The 21,228-nt window shown below is 33.8% G+C and overlaps 1 protein-coding gene across 14 annotated transcripts in view; it reads right to left on the reverse strand.

Moving 5' to 3' along the window:
- Positions 1-21,228, reverse strand: part of DENND4A (DENN domain containing 4A) — a 135,994-nt gene that overhangs the window by 35,870 nt on the left and 78,896 nt on the right. For all 14 annotated transcript variants that reach the window (XM_072738849.1, XM_072738852.1, XM_072738850.1 and 11 more), the window contains exons 10-15: positions 20,891-21,035; positions 20,434-20,609; positions 15,473-15,573; positions 12,851-13,069; positions 11,137-11,282; positions 1,012-1,145 (exon numbers count right to left, since the gene is read on the reverse strand). In XM_072738849.1, the coding sequence (XP_072594950.1) occupies positions 1,012-1,145; positions 11,137-11,282; positions 12,851-13,069; positions 15,473-15,573; positions 20,434-20,609; positions 20,891-21,035 (921 nt within the window). The remainder of the gene's footprint in view (positions 1-1,011; positions 1,146-11,136; positions 11,283-12,850; positions 13,070-15,472; positions 15,574-20,433; positions 20,610-20,890; positions 21,036-21,228) is intronic.

A 21,228-nucleotide genomic window follows, 5' to 3' on the forward strand; every position in this document is an offset into this window, starting at 1 on the left:
AGCAGGAACCAAGGGGCCTATGAATTAATCAATATTCACAAACACTACCTATTACATCACTTTTTTTTATCTGTAAAAGGGATAATTTAATCTGAGTTATCAATGAGGGTGTCCTGAATCTTTTTCCAATGAAAATAAACTGACCTAATGAATGGTAGATGTGAAATGGTTTTAAAATCTTTAAAGAAAGAATTACTGAAGAAATCATTGAAAACCTAAAAGGAAATGTCATTTTAGATATTTGCAATCTAAAATAAATGCATACTGGAAATTACCTCCAGTGGTAACAAATGTATGTGTATAATATATATCTAGATAGATACATATATGTATAATAAATCTACCTCTATCATATCCCTATTTTACCTCTGTCATAACAATAAAGCTCAGAACTTTTCTCTCTTTTCCACTAGACTTGAAAGCAGGAAAAATATCATTCAAGTCTATATACTAAGCCCTTAGCACAACATCTGACCAAATTTCCTAAATTAACTGATCAATTCTCAATAGTTCTGGATTTCCATGACTTAAATAAAAACTTGCAGAAAAATTAACAGCCTAAAAAATTATATCATCAAAATCAAGGCCACAAATATTGATTCTAAATTAGATTTAATCCTTTTGTAATCCAAGGTTACAAAATCAAAATGTGTATAGGAAAGGGGATGAAAGTGAAGAAATTAGGTTTAAGTGAGAAACAAAAATCAAAATCTGTAATAAAAGTGCTGCATTTTGGGGAGGTGAGGTACTGACTGAATTTAAACAACTTACAAGTATACATACTTATATAGATAAATAAAGTTTCCCAAGTCTATGTTACACAAAATTATAATTATTTTCTTTTTATACCTCAAAACTTAATAATGGATGTGGGATAAGCTTGCTTACCACCTAAAAATTAGGAATCTGTAAAGTTTGGATTTTTGAAAATACCACAGTCCTTAGAAAGCTACGTCACAGATGGTGGATTGCTTCTCTCTTTCAATCTGAAACATTCTGCCTCTTGAATACCTGTACTGTAAAGGGGGTTCTTCACCATTGGGTAGATGGGGTATCTCAGGTGGTGTTACAAAAACAGTATGTTCACTTTTGAAAGATTCATCCAGTTCTATAAGTCGCATTTCACCACTCTTGTCCATATCCACCTGAAAAAGTTAAAAAAACTTTTGGTTAAAAAAATAAACTGGTAAGCCAAGAGTTTGTCTATGGGAAATGGTTAAATAAACCTTACATAACTGGATACTAAAGAGCTATTGACAGGAAAAAAAAGAATGAGCACCATCATGCACCATGAAAAAAGATTTCCAAAATAATTAAGATTTCCAATAATAAGATAATTCCAAAATAACAAGAAGTAGAACATTGTAAACAGTATATTATCTTTTGAGTAAGAAAGAGGGAAAAATAAAAACATACTCATTTTTCGCTTGTATTCACATAAGGAAATAAAGAACATCATGAAAAGTAATTTCCCGTATGGGAAAGGGGTGATGAATAGAATGGACAAGGACGAGATAGGACTCAGAATTCCCAATGTGTACCTCTTTATATTATTTTACATTTTGAATCATGAGCATATACTTAAGAAGTAACATTTTAAAAATGCACAAGCACATGTATGAGTATGTGTTGAGAATACTGAGTTCTAGGTCTAATTTATACTAAATACAACATATTTCTCTAAGTTCTTCCAGTTTATGTAGAAGCACATTTGAGTTAAAATTCCAGTCACATCAGTATTGAAAACACTTTAATAATACAATCTTCCCTAGACTCCCTGTGGCAAGGTAATATTCACAAAAAGTAAAAACTTAACAGAGTCTAAACTGCCTAAAAGGAGTTCATAAACTAAAAAGCATAGCATTGACATTAATTAAAATCAAACAAACGGGCAGACCCATCAAGATGTCATACATATGACAAAATATAACCCATAGAACTTTATTACATTAGACAGAATATATTATCAGTCAGAAATAAATGGGAGAACAAGAATTATTAATAACTTAACTCTTTAAGATAAGGATTTAGGGCACAATATACGAAAAAGGACAGCGATAGCATTTAAATTTTTCTAATTCTTATTTAAAAAGCTGGACATTCAGAGTGTTTTACATAAACTGTTGGTTATAATTTCACAGTATTACATGGTGTAATCTCCAAGATTAAAGAATGGTAATGGTATATCTATACACTGAACTAGAATAAAGATGTTTCAAAATAATTAATGACATGAAAAAATGTTCACAAAGCAATGATAAACAAAGAAAATTTATACTATATATATTTTTATTCTAATTTTTTAAAAGAGTGAATATGTATTCTATATATATACACATACACACACATATATATATTCGTGTTTTCCTCTCTCACACATGTATACTCATACCAAAATGTTACCTTGGGGTAATGGTATTACTGCAATTAATTATGTTCTCCCTTACATTGTTATTTTCCAATTAAAAATAATATGTATTAGTTTTATTGGTTTTTCAAAAATTATAAAAGTAATAAATTCTCAGCATAAAAATTCGAACAAGTAGAATATATTGCTTTTAGAATACACACTTATTCCAATTCTGTTGAAGGACAGTTAAAAATTAATCAGTATAAAAAAAGGTATCTTTCTAGCCTGTCAAAAAGAACTTTTATATGGTGAAATTAGCAAGGATACAGTAAACTGGATAATCACATACCCTGCTGGTACTCAAAATTGGTAAAGTCTTTTTTAGAAAACAAGATATATTTAAACAGGGCAGCCTGGCTGACTCAGCGGTTTAGCACCACCTTCAGCCCAGGGCATGATCCTGGAGACCCAGGATCGAGTCCCATGTCAGGCTCCCTGCATGGAGCCTGCTTCTCCCTCTGCCTGTGTTTCTGCCTCTCTCTCTGTCTCCTCTCTGTGTATTCTAATGAATAAATAAATAAAATCTTAAAAAAAAAGATATTTAAAACATCCACCTTATTCTTATTCTTCGAAAATAACCTAATATGAAAAAAACCTATCATCGTGAAAGATGTTTTCTGCATGTTTCAAAAAACATGTAAGTGAATAAAGTATGATAAATGGATGAAATATATAATCATTAAAAATTAAAATAGTAAAGATCACAGAAACTTCTTGGTCGAACAAGACAAACACAACAATTTACCTTTGATTACTCTTGAAATCTACCAAACTGAGAAGAGGATTGAAAAAAAAAAAAAAGCCAGCAAAGACAAAATGAACTGGAGAGAGGGTAATAGCACAGCTAGAATTCAAAACATTTTAGAAGCTGCAAAGCAGATTGATGTGACCTGTGAAAGCTGAAAGCCACATATCTGGCATTGGGGAAGGGATAAAGGAGAAAAGCCAAAAATCTAGCCATTTTGCTCTGTAGAGCCCCAGAAAGATCAGGAAGGAAAAGTGCTCAATGACCTTAAAGAAGAGAGAGTATGCATGGGGCCATAGCAGGAGAATTAGTTAAAAACCTACATTTAAGGACTCCCAGATCCCTGACCCACCCAGTAAATTCGGCCACTACCTCTCCCCACCATGGCCATGGACTAGGTTGGGTTTTTCTGTGTGAACCAGAGGGACTCTAGACTTGAGGACACCAGGTAGAGCTGCAGGAGATGAAGGAGGTTAATAAAAACAGATGAAGTGAGTAAAAACCCTACATGTTACAAGAGAAAACCTGTTACTTCCCCCACTCTGCTGTGAGAATACTGGCGATCGGGTTTACACTCCTCAGGCCTAAAGATTGGAGATAACCTCTTGGGGAAACTAAGCAGCCTAAAGAAAAGAATTATATACAGTGATCAAACAGGGACTCTAAGACATAGCTGAGTTTCACTATGATCATCAATCTCATACCTAAGGATGCTCCTAGCCTCACCTTCCCATGAAAGCTTCATGAGTTCTCGTGTGTCATTCTTGAAATACCACAAGAATCACACAAGGAAAACCAATAATGTGGAGAAGAATAAAACAAACAAATGCTAAAAGTAACATTTGAGTAAGAAGAAATAGAGACGATGCAGGAGGAAAAAACCGCTCAAAATAACTAAAATGAATAAGCCTATATCCATGATGAGAAGATGCTATAAAAAAAGGGAAATTATAAATATGACAGAAGTAAAAAGTGTACTATAAATGTTGGAAGATAAACTCGAAGAAATCTCTCTGAAAGTGCAGATGAAAAAGAGAAACAAAAACCAGGATGAAAAAATGTAAGAAAGTTAAGAGGATCAGGATAGGAAGGCCAATATCCAAAAAATACATACTTCAGAAGAAGAGAACTCAAGAAATGGAGGAAAGGAAAGAAACAGGATACAGGAAAATTGCCTAGAATCTGAAGAGAATGAGTCCACAGAATAAAAGGGCCTGCTCATATTCAACTCAATGAAGAAAAGAAGGCCTCCACCAGGCATAGCCTTATGAAACTTTATAACATCAAGGCTTTCAAAGAGATAAAGAGATCAGGCACTAAAGGTCAGAAATTAACATGGCATTAGACCAGATGTTATTCTCAACAATAACATTGGAAGCTAGAAGATTTCATAATTTTACATCCAACCAAATTAGTGATCAAGTATTGGGGGAGAATAAAGACATTTACAGACAGGTGGGGCATCAAAAAATGTTTATCTTCCATGTGCTCTCTCTCTCACTAAGCTACTGGAAGATGTGTTTCACCAGAAAAAAGAAATCAGGGGATCCAACTCCCCAGAGAAGTCAATTAGAAGTCCCAAGATGATGGTGAAGGAAGATCCCAGGATGACAGACTAGAAAGCAATCAATTCAGATTGGAACACACAGGGAAATTTCTAGCCAAAAATCCTCCAAAAACCAAAAAAAAAATGGACAGATTACTTGATATGTTGGAAAAATTGATATTTTTTAGATTTTTCACTTTTGTAGAAGAGTTTGGAGATGAATTAACAGTAGACCAAAACAAGAAATGTAGCATTTATTAACTTCAGAGAAAACAAAATCCATGTATGAAAGAAAATCTAATTACTATACACACACACACACACACACACATATATATGTGTATATATATATATATATATATGGCCTAGCTGGGATTATATATACAGAGTGATAGTAATATTAACACTAAACAACTATTTAACCAAAACTCATAATGACACTGGGAGAATTCAGGTGGTGTGGAAGGTATGACATTAATGGATAGTACATAAAACAATCAGCAGCAATAAAAACATGTTATTTCAAAATATTAAGGTAAATGGCTGAAGAAACAGATGAAAGAGAAAAGTGGTTGCCTTTAGGGAGTAGAAACTAGGAGCAGAAAGGAATGGTACCGAAGCCTCGGAAAATTATTTGACTTTTTAAATTGTTATGTTTTACTGTGGTTAGAGTGAAACTTTCCTTTTATGAGATTTGGCAGTGATATAAAAAATGCCTATAGGGTCTGGTTGTATAAAAAATTAGGAAACTATATTATAATTATGTAAAAAACACTGAACGTAAATGTCAAATGGATATTAGATGGGGCACTGGGCTTTACAGGGTCTTTTCTCTCTTATTTTCCACACTTCCTGTTTCTTTAAGCCATTTAGTAGAAGTGTTGAAAATGAAACTTTCAATAAAAACAGAGAACACCTGAATCATTATTAGTAAACCTAACAGTATTTTTCAAACAGCAGCATTAGGAATATGTCAATGATAACTCAAAAACATAAAGTATCCTGATAGGATATTATATCCATGGGCAACCTGAGAACAATGAGAAGCTCTACACACAAATAACTTATGAAGATGAAATATGGTTAATCTAATCATAAGGGCAGCAATGATAATGAGAAAAAAGAGATGATTAAAACAAATACCCAAGGTCACTGGAAAGAAAGTTGGAAACTACTGCTGTCTCCATGATGGAACATTACAAGAGTGAACTGCTTGTCTATGAACACCAGATGTTTTTTTTTTTTAATTAATTAATTAATTAATTAATTAATTTATTTATTTAAGCAGCTTCTTCCTCTCCAGATCTGTACCTACTTCCTACTCTCCAGTCACTTTGTTCGCACAGAAAAAACCTGTGTACAAGGACAACTGCTCTATTCTTGGTATTATAAAGTCTATAACAATATTAAAATTTTACACTGCAGATTCAGTACCCTGGGAAGAGATATTTCCCTTAACTTATATACCAATAAAATCTCATTTCAACATTATAAAAACAGTCATGCTATATACATCCTACATGTATCACTTGGTCATTTCTGTCTTTTGGAAAGCACAGTGACATCTGCCCATTGGGAGAAAAAGAAATTCAACACCCACGACAGGATAAAATTAAAATAATTTTCATATTCTCTTCATATTTTTTCCACAAGACATTAATATACTTAGAAAACACTGCAGAGGGATGCTTGGGAGAATAAGAAAAATCTTACCAGACTATTTGTTATACAAAACTGCCGTTAGTTAAGCACCATCCCATAGCAACAGATTGTAAAGGATTTAAAACATAATCATATGAAGAACAAGAACACATGGTTCTTAAATTAGTCATAAATGAAACCCAAATAATTCTCATACATTGTTTTTCTTATTCAGCATTACCCACTCTAGCTTTTTAAAGTTGGACAAATGTTTTCTGTTTGAATATGCTAAGATTGAAAGAGGAATATATCTAATTCCTATTCAATGTTAGTCATAGATTGACTTTGGCAGTTAACGTATATATAACTTATCTAAAAATATTTATATATATAATATGTAATTTATATGTAAGTATTATCTATATTCCATAGCTAAATTGCCAGAGATAAGAGGATCTGTTTACTTAAAAAGTTAAGTTAAAAGTCACCCAACTAAAAAATAACCCCACATAAATGATTGTTTTTAAAGTATTACTGATATTCATCAAAACATTTGCACATTAAAAGCAAATACTGGCTTGCTGTACTGACTGTACTTATATTGTGGTACTAAAATATGAAAGGTAGTTAACAGTACTATATAATTATTTACTATTCCTGAGGGTTCTGCTTAATAATACTGGGAATACAATTAACCTCTAATTACATATGAAGGTTATTAAGATATTATTTTGGATCTTGTGACATTTTGTTATTTTCTCTAATAAAAAAATTCCTTGAATTATAATAAATACAAATAACTATGTTTTAATGAGTTTTCAGTTTTAATTTCCTCAATCATTAAAATCTTTAAGTGCAATGCGATTCTACTATATATAAATGATCTTTTGTTGGATCTAGATTTTTGAACAAGTAAATAGCATTTCAGGAAAATAATCTGTTTAGAAACAATGGTTACTATTTAATGGGATTGGCTTTTTTTGACAGCATGTATATTCTTTAAGCAGGTGAACTCTCATCATGTCCTGCATTCAAGTAAATAGCAAGTGACCCACTTTCAGAAATTCCTAGACAATATAATGTAGTAATTATCAGTGATAAAATACTCTCTTTAGAACATGATGTCCTAGGTACCTAGCAAAAGTGTCATATGTCTTAACAATATTAATGAATATTTTAAAAACCATGTGATACTGACACTACTGTATGAGTTCTTACTTGAAACTCAAACTTGTAAACATAGTACATAAAATGAATAAAAAACAAAAAAAGGCAACAATACAAGATTTGTGTCTTCTGCACAGCTAATTGGATTCCTACAACCAATTCAGTGGTCCCATGTGGATTAATCAATGTACTTGCTAAAGTATGCTATTAGCAAAATTCTGATCACTAGTTTAGTACCTTATGATTCAGTTAGCTTGGCACAGGAATAACTCTTTACACAAATATATGCCACTGTTCACAGGAAGCCTGATGTGGGACTCAATCCAGGGACTCCAGGATCACGCCCTGGGCTGAAGGCAGGCGCTAAACCGCTGAGTTACCCAGGGATCCCCATGAATTATGAGTTCTAAGTACATAATGGCATAAATCCATTTTTCCTCTATTCCAAAGCACTTCAAGGTGATTACTTCTAGGTACCTTAGCTTGTTAATTCTCTAATTAACACCAGAAACAGTATTTCTCTATGTCAACCATCTATCAAATATTCTAAATTGAAGGATCTGAACTTGTTGTTGTGCTTCATATGTCTAAGTCATTCAAAATGTCAAACATTTCTATGTCATTAAATGATAAAACCAAATGAACTACTACTCTAGAAACTCAAAAATCAGCAAAATATAAAAAATAGTCATAATGTTTTCTACTTTTTAGTTCATACAACATTACTCTGAATACTGGGAGATGTGCATTTCTCCCCACAATATATCTTAAACACAGGTAAGAAAACAACACTGAAAGACTAGATGATTTGACTCAGGTCACAAGTATAATGGCTGGCACCCAAGTTGTCCTGATTCTCAAGGCAGCCTTTTTCCTATTACATCTGGTATAGTTAAAATCATTACTCATTTTCATAAGACATATTTGGTATTTACTTAATTAGTAAAGGACACTTTCGTGTCCAACTCAGAACTGAGCCAATTTCTAAGTACTGAGGGATGAGCTGTATGTATTTTGGCTGTTGTGCCCCCTCCTCTCAAAAATCACTGATTTTCTTTGACTCATATAAATTTGAACGTGATGCATTTCTTTAAATAACCTTACAAGGATAATCTGTTGAGTAAATATATGACAAAGCTTTGCTTTCTTCCCTTCCCTTTTCATAGGCATAAAATCATGAACACTATATATATATATATATATATATATATATATATATATATATATATATATAGTCACAAATTTACAGGAGAGTTTCAAGTACAGTAACTTTTTCAAGTACAAATAACTTTTCCCGGTTAATCTTCTCAGGGTAAATTGCTGGCCTGATGACCCACTACCCCTGAGTACTTTAGTGTGTACTTCCTACAAACAATGACCTTCTCCTATCTAACCATAATACAACATGAAAATGTGGAAATTAACATGTTACACTACTGCTGTCTAATCCTCAAACTACATTTAAGTTTTATTGATTATATGAATAATGTTATGCCAAAAGCATCCAGTTCTAAATTATGCATTGTATTTTACTTCTTGAGTCTCTTTAGTTTCCTTCACTTTTGAATAGTTTCTCAACTTTTCCTTTATTTTCTTAACCCTGACATTTTGTGGATTACTACAGAACAGGTATTTTGTAGAATGTCACTTAAGTTTGTCTGATATTTCCTTGAGATTATACAGGTTATATGCATCTTTGGCAGAAATTTCATAGAGTTGATGTTGGTAGGTATATGATGTTGATTTATTTCACTATTGGTATGTTCACTTTGGTGATTAGATAAAAGTGGGGTCAGCCAGGCTTTCTGTTCCACCATAAAGTTACTCTCTCCCCTTTTGTGATTAATATGTATTTCGTGCAGAGATACTTTGAAACTAAAATCCTGTTTCTCATCAGACCCTCAATTAATAACCGTGTAGACTCAAAGTTTCCTATTCAGTGGATTATAATAACCTATTACTAACATTTGATGTTCAAGTTGTTCCAGATATAGCTAGTGGGAGTCCCTTCAAGTTGGCTTGTCTGTGTGTGTGTGTGTGCGCGAGCAGGTACACATGTGCACATGTATTCTGTGTGCTGCTGTTTTAAAAAACACATCTCCATTATTCTCAGAGTAACTCTTATTCTCTAGCACAAGCTACTTCAGGGCTCATTTTGTACTTTCCTTGCCCTAGACCCAATAACTTCTCTGAGGAGTTCTAATTCCTTTTATGGAGACTGGTACTTAGAAGCCAAAATCTGAGCATTAGGTGTACTCATTGCTACTGGGGTATGGCTACTCCCAGGTCCTCTCAGTGTACAGAGCTAGGGAATATATGTATGTACACACAAAGACACACATACTTAGATCTATGCTTATTTCTATATTTGTTTATACATATTGAATACCAATGATATATCAAATCTCCAATTCCATTCTATTTTTTTTTATTTTTTTATTTATTTATGATAGTCACAGAGAGAGAGAGAGAGGCAGAGACACAGGCAGAGGGAGAAGCAGGCTCCATGCGCTGGGAGCCCGACGTGGGATTCGATCCCGGGTCTCCAGGATCGCGCCCTGGGCCAAAGGCAGGCGCCAAACCGCTGCGCCATCCAGGGATCCCCTCCAATTCCATTCTAATACCATCGAGTTCATTCTGGTTTTCTCCTTTTCTATATTTTTAAGTCCCTTCTCTGACAGTGAGAATGTCCCCCATGTTACATTCTCCCATCTCTGCCACCACCCTTTCCCACATATATGACTTCTTCACTCTAATTTGGCTTCAACAACTACTTCCAGACCAATCCCCTACCCCTCAAGCTGGCATTGTCCTCATCTAGATCAAACTCTGATACCCCATTTGCTGCCATACCCAATAGGGATAGTTTCCTTACCTTACTGAGACTCCATGCTGTTTCTGCATGGATATTTTTCTCATCCTGTTTATGCTGACCCCCTGCAGGTGTGTTTTCCCTAGCATAGACATTCTTTTTATTCTGCTCATCCTCTGATTCTCCAAGATAGGTCACCTCTTGCATAGATGCTGTCTTGACCTGGCTTGGGCTCTAATACCCAATGCTAGGCTTGATCTTCCTTCTTCCTCACCCCGTTCAGGTTTTGACACCCTACTCAAGGCCACTGTTCCTCCACCTCCTCTCTGTTCAGTATGGATACCCACCTTCCTCCAGCCCACCGATTGATATTAGAACTGAAGGGGAAGGGAAGGTTTCATATACAAATTTAAAGTCATAGAATTAATTCACTTAATTTATGCTACAAGCTCTCTTCTAAATTATAAAAACATTCAAGTGAAATATTCATTTTGCTCTACACCTACTCTCATCAGGTGGCAATCCACAAAAAAGGATAGGTGAAAAATCCCATAATCTGTAAGTGGGTGGGAAAAGTTCCAGATTTGAGAGCTCAAATAAAACTGATGATGTAAAATCATGCAAGGTACATCTAAGAAGTGCTCTATAGTATCCAGTAAGCCAAACAGAACTTTAATAATAAAGAGTCAATGATGAAATGGAATGAACTTAGCTTTTCTTAAAGCTGGTAAAAGCTAAATAGAAACTATAACACATAACATTTAAAACAGTCACACAAAGAAAAGTTAGGGCACTGTGAACATATTATTACTTACTTTATCTACACAATCATCAAAAAATGCCAGGCTTGCATCTTTATCACTGACAAAAGAACATTCCTCAATGAAGCGAATGAACATTTGTGTTTTGGTCATCATGTTATAGAATTTTTGATGTGACCGGTCTCGGCTTCTTAAGAAAGCTGTTCAACATAAATTCATAGTGTCACAAAATATAGCATCATTCAAAGATTCATTGAATTTTAAGCCAGAAGAAACTTGATTAACCATGTCATCTATACCCCCTTACTCTGAAGAAAAAGAAACTAAGACCTCTGAGAAGGGAAGAGACCTGACAAAGATAGCAATAGGAAAGGAACTTGAACCCAGATCTTTTAAATTCTTATCAGAATTGTCTCTGTGGTCCCTTCACTACCTTGAAGATTACACATCAAGTAGTAAATGAAAGCATTTTTAAAATTGCTTTTTTCCTCTCAATGTGTACATACTATACACACATGGCATACTCTCTGTCCATGTATTTGGCTTTTTCAAAGCAGCAGTTACATCCCTTCTAGTATTTATATCTGCATCTTACTGAAACAGAGTAAACATTTATTTCCTGATTTCATGCTCCACATTGCTCACTATGGTCAGTTACATTACATTTCGGCCTTCTTTTGGGCTCATAAACTCAAATTATTTCCAACTGTTCTCTCTGCTTAAAATCCTCTCCTACTTTTCTATTGCCTGGCTAATTTCTACTCATCCTTGAGATCATGGCTCAGACATAATTTACTCAGAAGGACTTTCTATGGTCTAAAGTTGTGAAATAAAGTGTTCACTCATATTATTTTCAAATTGCTAATCTTCTTGACTATAAGCTCAGTGGGAGAACTGATGGAGTCTCTTTGTGTGTGTGTGTGACCACGTATCTTTTGCACACCCCTATGTATCTAGCATTTACAGGAACTTAATATATGCTTATTAAATGAATTTCTCTTACACATGTTATATATCACAAAAGAAAAGTATGTATTATGACACAAATTACTTATTAAATGAATTTCTGTTACAAATGTTATATATCACAAAAGAAAAATATGTATTATGACACAAACTGCACTCTGGGGCTCTCCAACTTCTTTTGCTTTAGGGCACAAACAGAAAGTAATATTTACAAAGCATACTTTAGTAAAATTAATGGTGGGATGCCTGGGTAGCTCAGCAGTTAAGCGTCTGCCTTCAGCTCAGGATGTGGTCCCAGAGTTCCGGGATCGAGTCCCGCATCGGGCTCCTGGATGGTGCCTGTTTCTCTTCCCTCTGCCCATGTCTCTGCCTCTCTCTGTCTCTCATGAACAAATAAATAAAATCTTAAAAAAACACAAAACTTTAGTAAAATTAATGAGGTTGTTCATGCCTGGAGGTGACCATCCCAGAGGCTCCTCTGAGTGTCCAACATTTAGCTGCTCTGAAAGCTAAAAATATCAGTATCCCAACACATCTGTAACATGACATTCCTACATGGTCAGGAAGCTCTGTGCTTTTCAAATAGTGTCTTTGACATATTTATCTAATGGGATTGTATCTAATGTGCTTGAGCAATAACTAGTTTTGTGAAAATGGATTACCAACAAAGTTGATATTCACATACTTCCAAAATAGGTATATATTTTGATAAACATGAGCTATTCATTAACACAGAAAAAACTGAATCATCATAAGATTAAACTCAATAATATGAAAACTATAAAACTATACAATTACTCACCTTGTAGGGCAAAAAGAGAGGATGCATCGGTGGCTGTCTCAGAAGGGGCTTGTGTTATTGGTCTTAAGTATGATCTATAACCTTTTAAAATAGAGGCCATGAAACACAAAAATGCCTCTTGGATTTCCAAATCTATCATATGCAACCTCTTTCCAGAATTAAAATCATAGTCATTCATTGCTAAGTCCATTAGTCCATCATCTCTTGGTCTCTGCTGCACTGTGGAGAAAACCAGTGTTAGTGTTTTCTCCAAACTGTTGAAACCAATGTTCATAATGGTATCAATATAAATTTGTTATATATATGTCAAGTCATTATGCTGTATGCCTTAAACTTATACAGTCCTGTATGTCAATTATATCTCAATGAAATTGAAATAAATAGATGTGTTATTTGCAAAAGGGCTCAAGCTATCTCAACTCTGTTTATATAACTTCATAATAAGTAAATCCTAGCAAAGCTTGCTACATACATCATTTTTTAGGCTCTGCTGGTATATTTCAACCAAAGTAAATATAAAATTATTCCTGTTTATCAGACTACCATCAAAAAAATTCATGTTCTGAAGTAACTATATATATACTAATAAATGAAAATCATAGCAACCATATCAGCAGGACACAGGGTTAAGTGCATTAGTCCTATCTCTGCCCCACCCTCCCCCCTTTAAAAAACTTAAGTGCCTACAGGAAAAACACACAAGGATTAAAATGTGAAAAACAGCTCTTCCTCTTCCTGAACAATTCAATGGTAAGGCCATTAGGTAGTAAAATAATAAATTCACAATAAAGAGGCCTGGTAGATGCCACCTTAATCAAGTGCATAAAGTGAACATCTTCATCAATAATGGGACAAAGGGAAGTAGTGCATGATCTGATAAAGATGCTACAAAATGAACACAGTATCACTTCTGTGATATTCATGCCAAAGATGTATGACCTGTATTTACCATGAGGACACTCAGACAAACCTATACCATGCACCATTCTGTGATAGTAATAAGTATCATAGAATGTATAACTTCAAAAATATCAAGAAAAATAAGAAAATATCAGGGAATTGTTTAGAGAAAAGGAGACTAAAGAGACTTGAAACTAAATTATAACACCTGATTTGGAAATATATTATTTTGCTATAAAGAATATAATTATGATAACTGACAAAAACTAGAATCTGGTCTGTAGATAAAGATGGCAGTAATGTTCAATGTTGATTTCCTGATTTTTATGGTTATAATGTAGTAATGTAGGAAATATATTCCATGTGGAGGTGATGGGGCATTTATTCTCAAAGGTCAGGGGAAATGTTTGTGACTTTAAAAATTTTAAATAAAAAAAATATCAGGAACAATAAATCATCTTAGCTTTTTTCTGGAGTTCTTATTCTCTAAAAAAGTAACAGTACTAGAAAGAATGTGGGCTTTGATAGAGAAAGCCTAGAATTTAATTCTAACTTCATCCTTGTTAACCAAGTGATCTATGTCAAGCTATTTTACCTCCCTCAACTCATGTATGTGAAAGTGTTCTGAAGCTGTAAAATATTACAAAACCTTAACTGTCAGTACTGTTTATAAGTTTATAGTTTTAAGGTTCTGCCCTTCAGTGGAGCTAGATGGGCTATTTCACTGATTTTAAAAATCGTTTTAAATATTGCTACAAAAGCTGCTAGACTTTGCAGCCATTTAAAAGAAGTACATGGCTTGTTAGAAAGCAACTAAGGAGTTTGCTTAAGTAAAACTCTACACCTAATTTATTTGTTCCATGAGGTGAAATGTTGTTCTATTTGATGTCACTGTTTCCCTACTCTAGTCCTTATGAGCCACTTCCAAATTATCTGCTTATTTTAAGGTTTACTTTGGAAACACTGTGTTCTTCCATGCCTATTTCCAACTATAACCCCAGGCACTTTGAACCCTCAAGGATATAGACCCCTTCCTCTGTTTACATTTCACCTAATGCATAAAAGAGAACCTCACATATTGGTATACCATTACTAACCATTTTTTCATACAATAAGTATTAACTTATGGATGCTGAATGACCCATTATTATAAAATATCAAGATGATTAAATAAATGAAGGTTTAACTCTTACCAGTATTTCTGGATTACTGACGAGGTATTCTTATATAAGCTTTTTATTGAAATATTCCATATCCTAATCAATTTTCATTTTGATTAACTTCCTAATGGATTTGGCAAGTTTCTATTTTCAAATTATTTGATGTAAGTATAGCATTAAGATACATGGAAGGTGAAAAGCATATGACCCAGGTCTCACTCCACTAAAAGCATCAGCATTTTCTAATTTAAACCACCTGTCCTAAATTTTCAAAACTAAACTTCTATTCTATGTATGAAGAAAATAAACAGTCACTTTAATCTCTTTTTGAATTTTATTATTCTAAAATAGTTCTATGAAAATGTAGCAGATATAAAATATAAATTTTATAAATATCCTATTCAGATTCTAACAAATTTTGCTTTAATTTTTATTTGCCCTTAAGATTATGAAACACATTTCCCTCAGATAAAATAAACAGTATCTTTTTTACAAGTAAGGCAAAGCAATTGGAGTCCTTTTTCAGATTAAATTATTTCCTTTAATTAAGTTATACACTTACATTTTGCCAACTGCTGGTGCAAATTATTCAGTGTGTTCATCAGGTTTTTACATGGTTTCTTTGGAAGTATCTTCCAGGCTACATTTTTCTTATCGCCAGTTCTAAGATTAAGTGACAACAATAATATATTTGTTAGATGGACTTTTTTTTTTTTTTTTTGCTATATATACAAAAGGGAAAAGAGAAAACACATTGAACAAAAAATAAAACATATACAAAATATTCTAATTACTAGGAGAAATACTATATGGGTAAGTTGGGATGCAGAATACTTAAAAAGTAATTTACACAAGGAAAGAACCTTGTATTAAATATAGCTCGAAAATTTATAATTATGTTTGTACTGAGTAAATTCCACTTGTACTGGAATCATGTTAATTGCTACAAACTTAGTATGGTGGTCATTACTCAAAACCCCATTTATTTTATTTTATTTATTTGACAGAGAGAGTGAGAAGCAGAAGCAGGCAGATGAAGACAGAGAAGCAGGCTCTCTTTCTGCAGGAAGCCTGATACAGGGCTCCATCCCAGGACTCTGGGATCATGGCCTGAACCAAAGGCAGACACTTAATGGACTGAACCATCCAGTTGCCCCATCAAAATCCTTATTTAGGAGACTTTAGACACCTAAATATTGGGAAAATCCCACCAACTGGAGGTTTTTTCCTGATAGACTCTAAGAAAAATCACAGTGGAAAACCTGAACTCGTATAGAAAAATGAACTGATGATCTAGAAAGCTTACCTTTTTTTTTTTTTTAAATTTTTTTTTTTTAATTTTATTTATTTATGATAGTCATACAGAGAGAAAGAGAGAGAGGCAGAGACACAGGCAGAGGGAGAAGCAGGCTCCATGCACCGGGAGCCTGATGTGGGATTCGATCCCGGGTCTCCAGGATCGCGCCCTGGGCCAAAGGCAGGCGCCAAACCGCTGTGCCACCCAGGGATCCCCTAGAAAGCTTATCAAAATACTTGGGTATATTTAAATATTGAGTTTTTTAGTTTCTTCTTTTTTTTTTTTGAGATTTTATTTATTTATTCATGAGAGACAGAGAGAGAGAGAGAGAGAGAGAGAGAGAAGCAGAGACATAGACAGACAGAGAAGCAAGCTCCATGCAGGGAGCCTGATGTGGGACTCAATCCTTGGACTCTAGGACTACACCCTGGGCCAAAGGCAGATAGATGCTTAACCACTGAGCCATCCAGGGATCCCCAGTTTCTAAGTTTCCTACAAGTAGAAGTAAAATTTGTTTTTGTTTCTTTCAGAAAAGAATCTATAATATTATTTTGATAAAGGATAACATTCCAAAATGCTTTTATAACTATAAAAGAGGATATCTGCTTAAAAGTAGTATCTTTGTTTCTAAGACAAACTTGTATAATCTCTTTTATTACAATTATTGTAACATGGCTGTTCTTCAAACTATACATGGTGTAAGAGAAGAGAGGAGCACAGTGATAAAAACATCATAAAGCTTTTGGACTTGACTATAATTGTTGATTCTATTATTTATTAAATCTTTTCTTTAAAATCATGAATTTTTTTTTTTTTTTTAGAAAACTTGAAAAACGGACAGGAAAAGAAGAAAAGTAAATCACTCATGTTCTAAAGACAATAATAAAGTCCAGGTGTGCAGTGAAGTTGAAAAAACATTTTTTTAAGATTTTATTTATTTATTCAGGAGAGACACACAGAAAGAGAGGCAGAGACACAGGCAGAGGGAGAAGCAGGCTCCATGCAGGGAGCCTGACATGGGACTCGATCCCAGGTCTCCAGGATCATGCCCTGGGCCAAAGGCAGCGCTAAACCGCTGAGCCACCTGGACTGCCCTGGAATTTTTTTTTAATGTTCCCTGTACTACCCACAGAGCAAAAAGGGCAAAATTATCACCTTGGAAACTAAACAAAGAAAGGAGAATAGATGGGAAAGCTTTAGGCTGACAAAGAACCACTGTCTTGGAATCTACCCTATCTTTCCAAATGAGGATAAAAATACAGAAGGGACAGGGTCAACTGCAGATGTCCAACTGCAAAGGTTATATTTCATTTATAATGTGACTAGGAGCATAGAATCTTGCATTATAGTGAGAATACAATGTAGAATACTTTTACATTATTTTCTTGGTAAAACTATGCAACACACTACTCCCATTATACCTTATCATTCACTGTATGCATGCCTGCCTTATAAAACTGGATTATGAAAAAAAAAAAAAACTGGATTATGAGCAACAAGAGAAAGGAGCGTACCTGTTTTGTTTTTTATTCCTAGCAAAAAAGGGAGTTCAAGATATGTCTGCAGCATAAATGAACGGAATCTTCGTATCTCTGCATTACACCTAATTACTGTTGTTTATTTAGGTAACCTCCTCCTTTTGCCCTCAATGCCAAACTTGGCTAGGTAGGAGAGTTTTATTTAGTACCTGAGTTTGAAACTATAATAGCCCTCTGCATTTTCATTCATGGTGATTTCCATTTACAAGATTACTATTACATAAATAGTCAATAATTAGTGGCAGAGATAATGGTTTTGGAGCTGGACAGTGATGGTTTCAAAATCCAGCTAGCAGTAGATGCTATCTATGTGCCTTCTGATAAATTACTTAAAAATGTAAGCTTTTGTTTCCTTACCTGTCAGAGGGGTTAATAAAAACGATTTCACAAAATACAAAGAATAAGATGAGATAACATAGGCTATACATAAAGCTTTGTACCTAGTACATACCAGATATTAATTTCCCTTTCATCAAAAATTTATTGACATGCATAACATACTTTTATTCTACATATCTAAGAGAGAAGAAAAAGAAACCAAAATTGGATATTCAGGGTTTCAGATTGAGATTCCAGAAATTCTGGATGAAGGAAAGTAGGAAGCTTTTACTTCACTAGTTCAGTCCCTGTTATTATAGGTGATAATAACAAGAAGACTACCAATGAGTGCAAATGACTCCTGTTTCTTTGATTCTTTAACTCATTAGTGATCAAATCGAAAAAATTTAAAAATTCTTTTAACAAACTGGGAAGTATAAAAAGAGGGTAAATATAATTTATTACCATAATAAATACAGTATATATTAATTCACCACCCTTAATTTCAATTTTTAAAAACACTGTGTCATGTAACCAAAACAAGCAAAGAAAGGAGATATACTTTTGATATTTTTGATTACATATTACAGTATGAATATACTTTGATATTTAAAGAATTAATTATTTCTGGTAATGAATGACATGTTCCTGATAAAGAATCTTTGACTTGGGACGCCTGGGTGGCTCAGTGGTTGAGCGTCTGCCTTCGGCCCGGGGCGTGATCTTGGGGTCCTGGGATCGAATCCCACATCGGGCTCCCTGCATTGAGCCTGCTTCTCCCTCTGACTGTGTCTCTGCCTCTCTCTGTGTCTTTCATGAATAAATAAGTAAAATCTTAAAAAAAAAAAAAGAAATGTATATATAAACAAGTCATAACAAATAAATATAAAATGCTAAAAAAAAAAGAATCTTTGGCTCTATAAATTCCATATATAAAATGGCTTATGCACAAAGTACATCCCATAATTTCATGGTCAGGCATTTTCTGAAAAAAAGCTTTTTGACAGTGTATATGCTTTATTTTTTATTATTTTTTAAAGACTTTATTTATTCATGAGAGATGGAAAGAGAGAGAGAGAGAGAGAGAAAGAGAGAGGCAGAAACACAGGCAGGGGAAGAAGCAGGCTCTATGCAGGGAGCCCTACGTGGGACTTGATCTTGGGTCTCCAGGATCAGGCCCTGGGCTGAAGGCAGCGCTAAACCACTGAGCCATCAGGGCTGCCCTATATTGCTTTATAATAGAAAAATATTCTTTTGCCATAATACATTATTTCTCATTTTATATTATTTTTTGTAATAGAAAACCATTTTTTCTAGTGGTTTAGGCACTTGAGGTTTGACATATGACAAGATAAGAATTAATGTAAGATTACAGAATTAAATCAAAAGGCTCTAATATGAAACATGCTTATTAAAAATGGAGAAAAACCTATTGTACATACACATTCTTAAGTTGTAAAAGTTGTATCAGCATTTGGGCTTTACTGATAGACTAATTCATAGTTACTTTAAGTATGTCCTGTGAATGCAATGTGGTCATTGCATCAATTTCCTCTTCCCTGAATAGCTTAAGTATGATTAAACTGAAAATAAAGGGTACCAGAGAACCAGTGAATTGTAAAAAAGCTATAAAAATACAGCTCAGTAGCTACAATTTAAATATTATTCCAATAAAAAGAAAGGAAAATTTATAAATTCCTAATATTCCTAAAGTATAAGGTGATAAAATCATGTATAAAAGTTATTTAAAATTTTTAAAGCATTATATAAATTTTTCTTGAAGTACCAGCATTCCAATAGTATTACATAGACTAGAAATAGAACTGAAATACGAAATTGAATTGAAATTCCAATTCAATTTGTGATTTCACCCACACTTATCTGGAAAATGGAAAATAGATTTTTCTATTTCTAACCTCAATTTCCTTTCTGCTAAATTTCTAAGTATTATAATGATGTTTCTTAAATCTTTAAGATCTGAGGATTAAAGGCATATTTTCTTTAAAGAAAAACCTTTCTATCCCATCAAACAGTACAAGTTGGGAATGTCTGGATGGCTCAGTCAGTTAAGCATCTGACTCTTGGTTTTGGCTCGGGTCATGATCTCAGCATCATGAGGATGAGTTCCATGTTGGGCTGTGCTCAGCATGGAGTCTGCCTGAGATTTTCTCCTTGTCTCTCCTTCTGCCCCTCATGCACTCTAAATTAAATAAAATCCTAAGAGAACAGTATGAATTGATTCAAAGATGTAATAACCCCAAATACTAAAACAATATTGCTCAAAAGAATTCTAATTAGCATTCATAAAATATACAGTTACATACATTATGAAGCTATAAATTGTTGGGTATAGAATCACTAAATACTTACTGAGAAATAGTGTTGGTATCTAGGTCAACACAACTAACATCTGGTGGAGGGTCATAGAGATCAAAATATCTTGAATCAATTCCTACAATGAATGGACATGGTGCACTCAAGACATCTGCTAAAGCCAGTGGGCAGAGAGGAACATATGGGCACGGCCAGTGGAAAGGGAAAATCATCTTGGATAAACAAAAGATAGGAAAATATTCAGCTGTTTATAGTAAGCATAATTTATCAGCACACAAAAAACTGTCTTTTAAATATTCATACCTAAAATCTAACATTTGATAATTAAATAATTATAACTAATATTAATGGTTAGAAAATTAACTTATTTTTCACAACATAAAAATTCATTACTCTCTGAATTTTAGCTAAACCTTAAAGTAGCTTTAAATTAAATGAATAAATTAGGTTTTAAATGAAATTGATTGCCAATAAGAAACTCTGATATACTCACAGACACTAATGCTTCTGTCACGCTAGTAAGCACGGAAGGCCGTAAGGAATGGATGAGAATCTTGTGCTCTGTTACTGCAAACACCAGTAGTGTTACAGCATTTTCAGGGCCTAAATTTTGAAGTAGTGTTGAAAATTTGCCACCACTGTCAATCCAAACAAAAATACACAATTAAAAAAATCCAAATATCTTATCCAAAATAATGAAAAAAGGTCATGACTGGGGTAGGATTATATTTATTCAACTTTAAATGTGATGGTTGCCCTTTGTGTGGAAAACATTAATCAGGAACACACTATGAAAACAATGAAGTTTTCTGAGGTTTCAAAATTATTTGA

This window comes from Vulpes vulpes, chromosome 15 (assembly GCF_048418805.1).
Source record: "Vulpes vulpes isolate BD-2025 chromosome 15, VulVul3, whole genome shotgun sequence".
NCBI classification, from domain to species: domain Eukaryota; kingdom Metazoa; phylum Chordata; class Mammalia; order Carnivora; family Canidae; genus Vulpes; species Vulpes vulpes.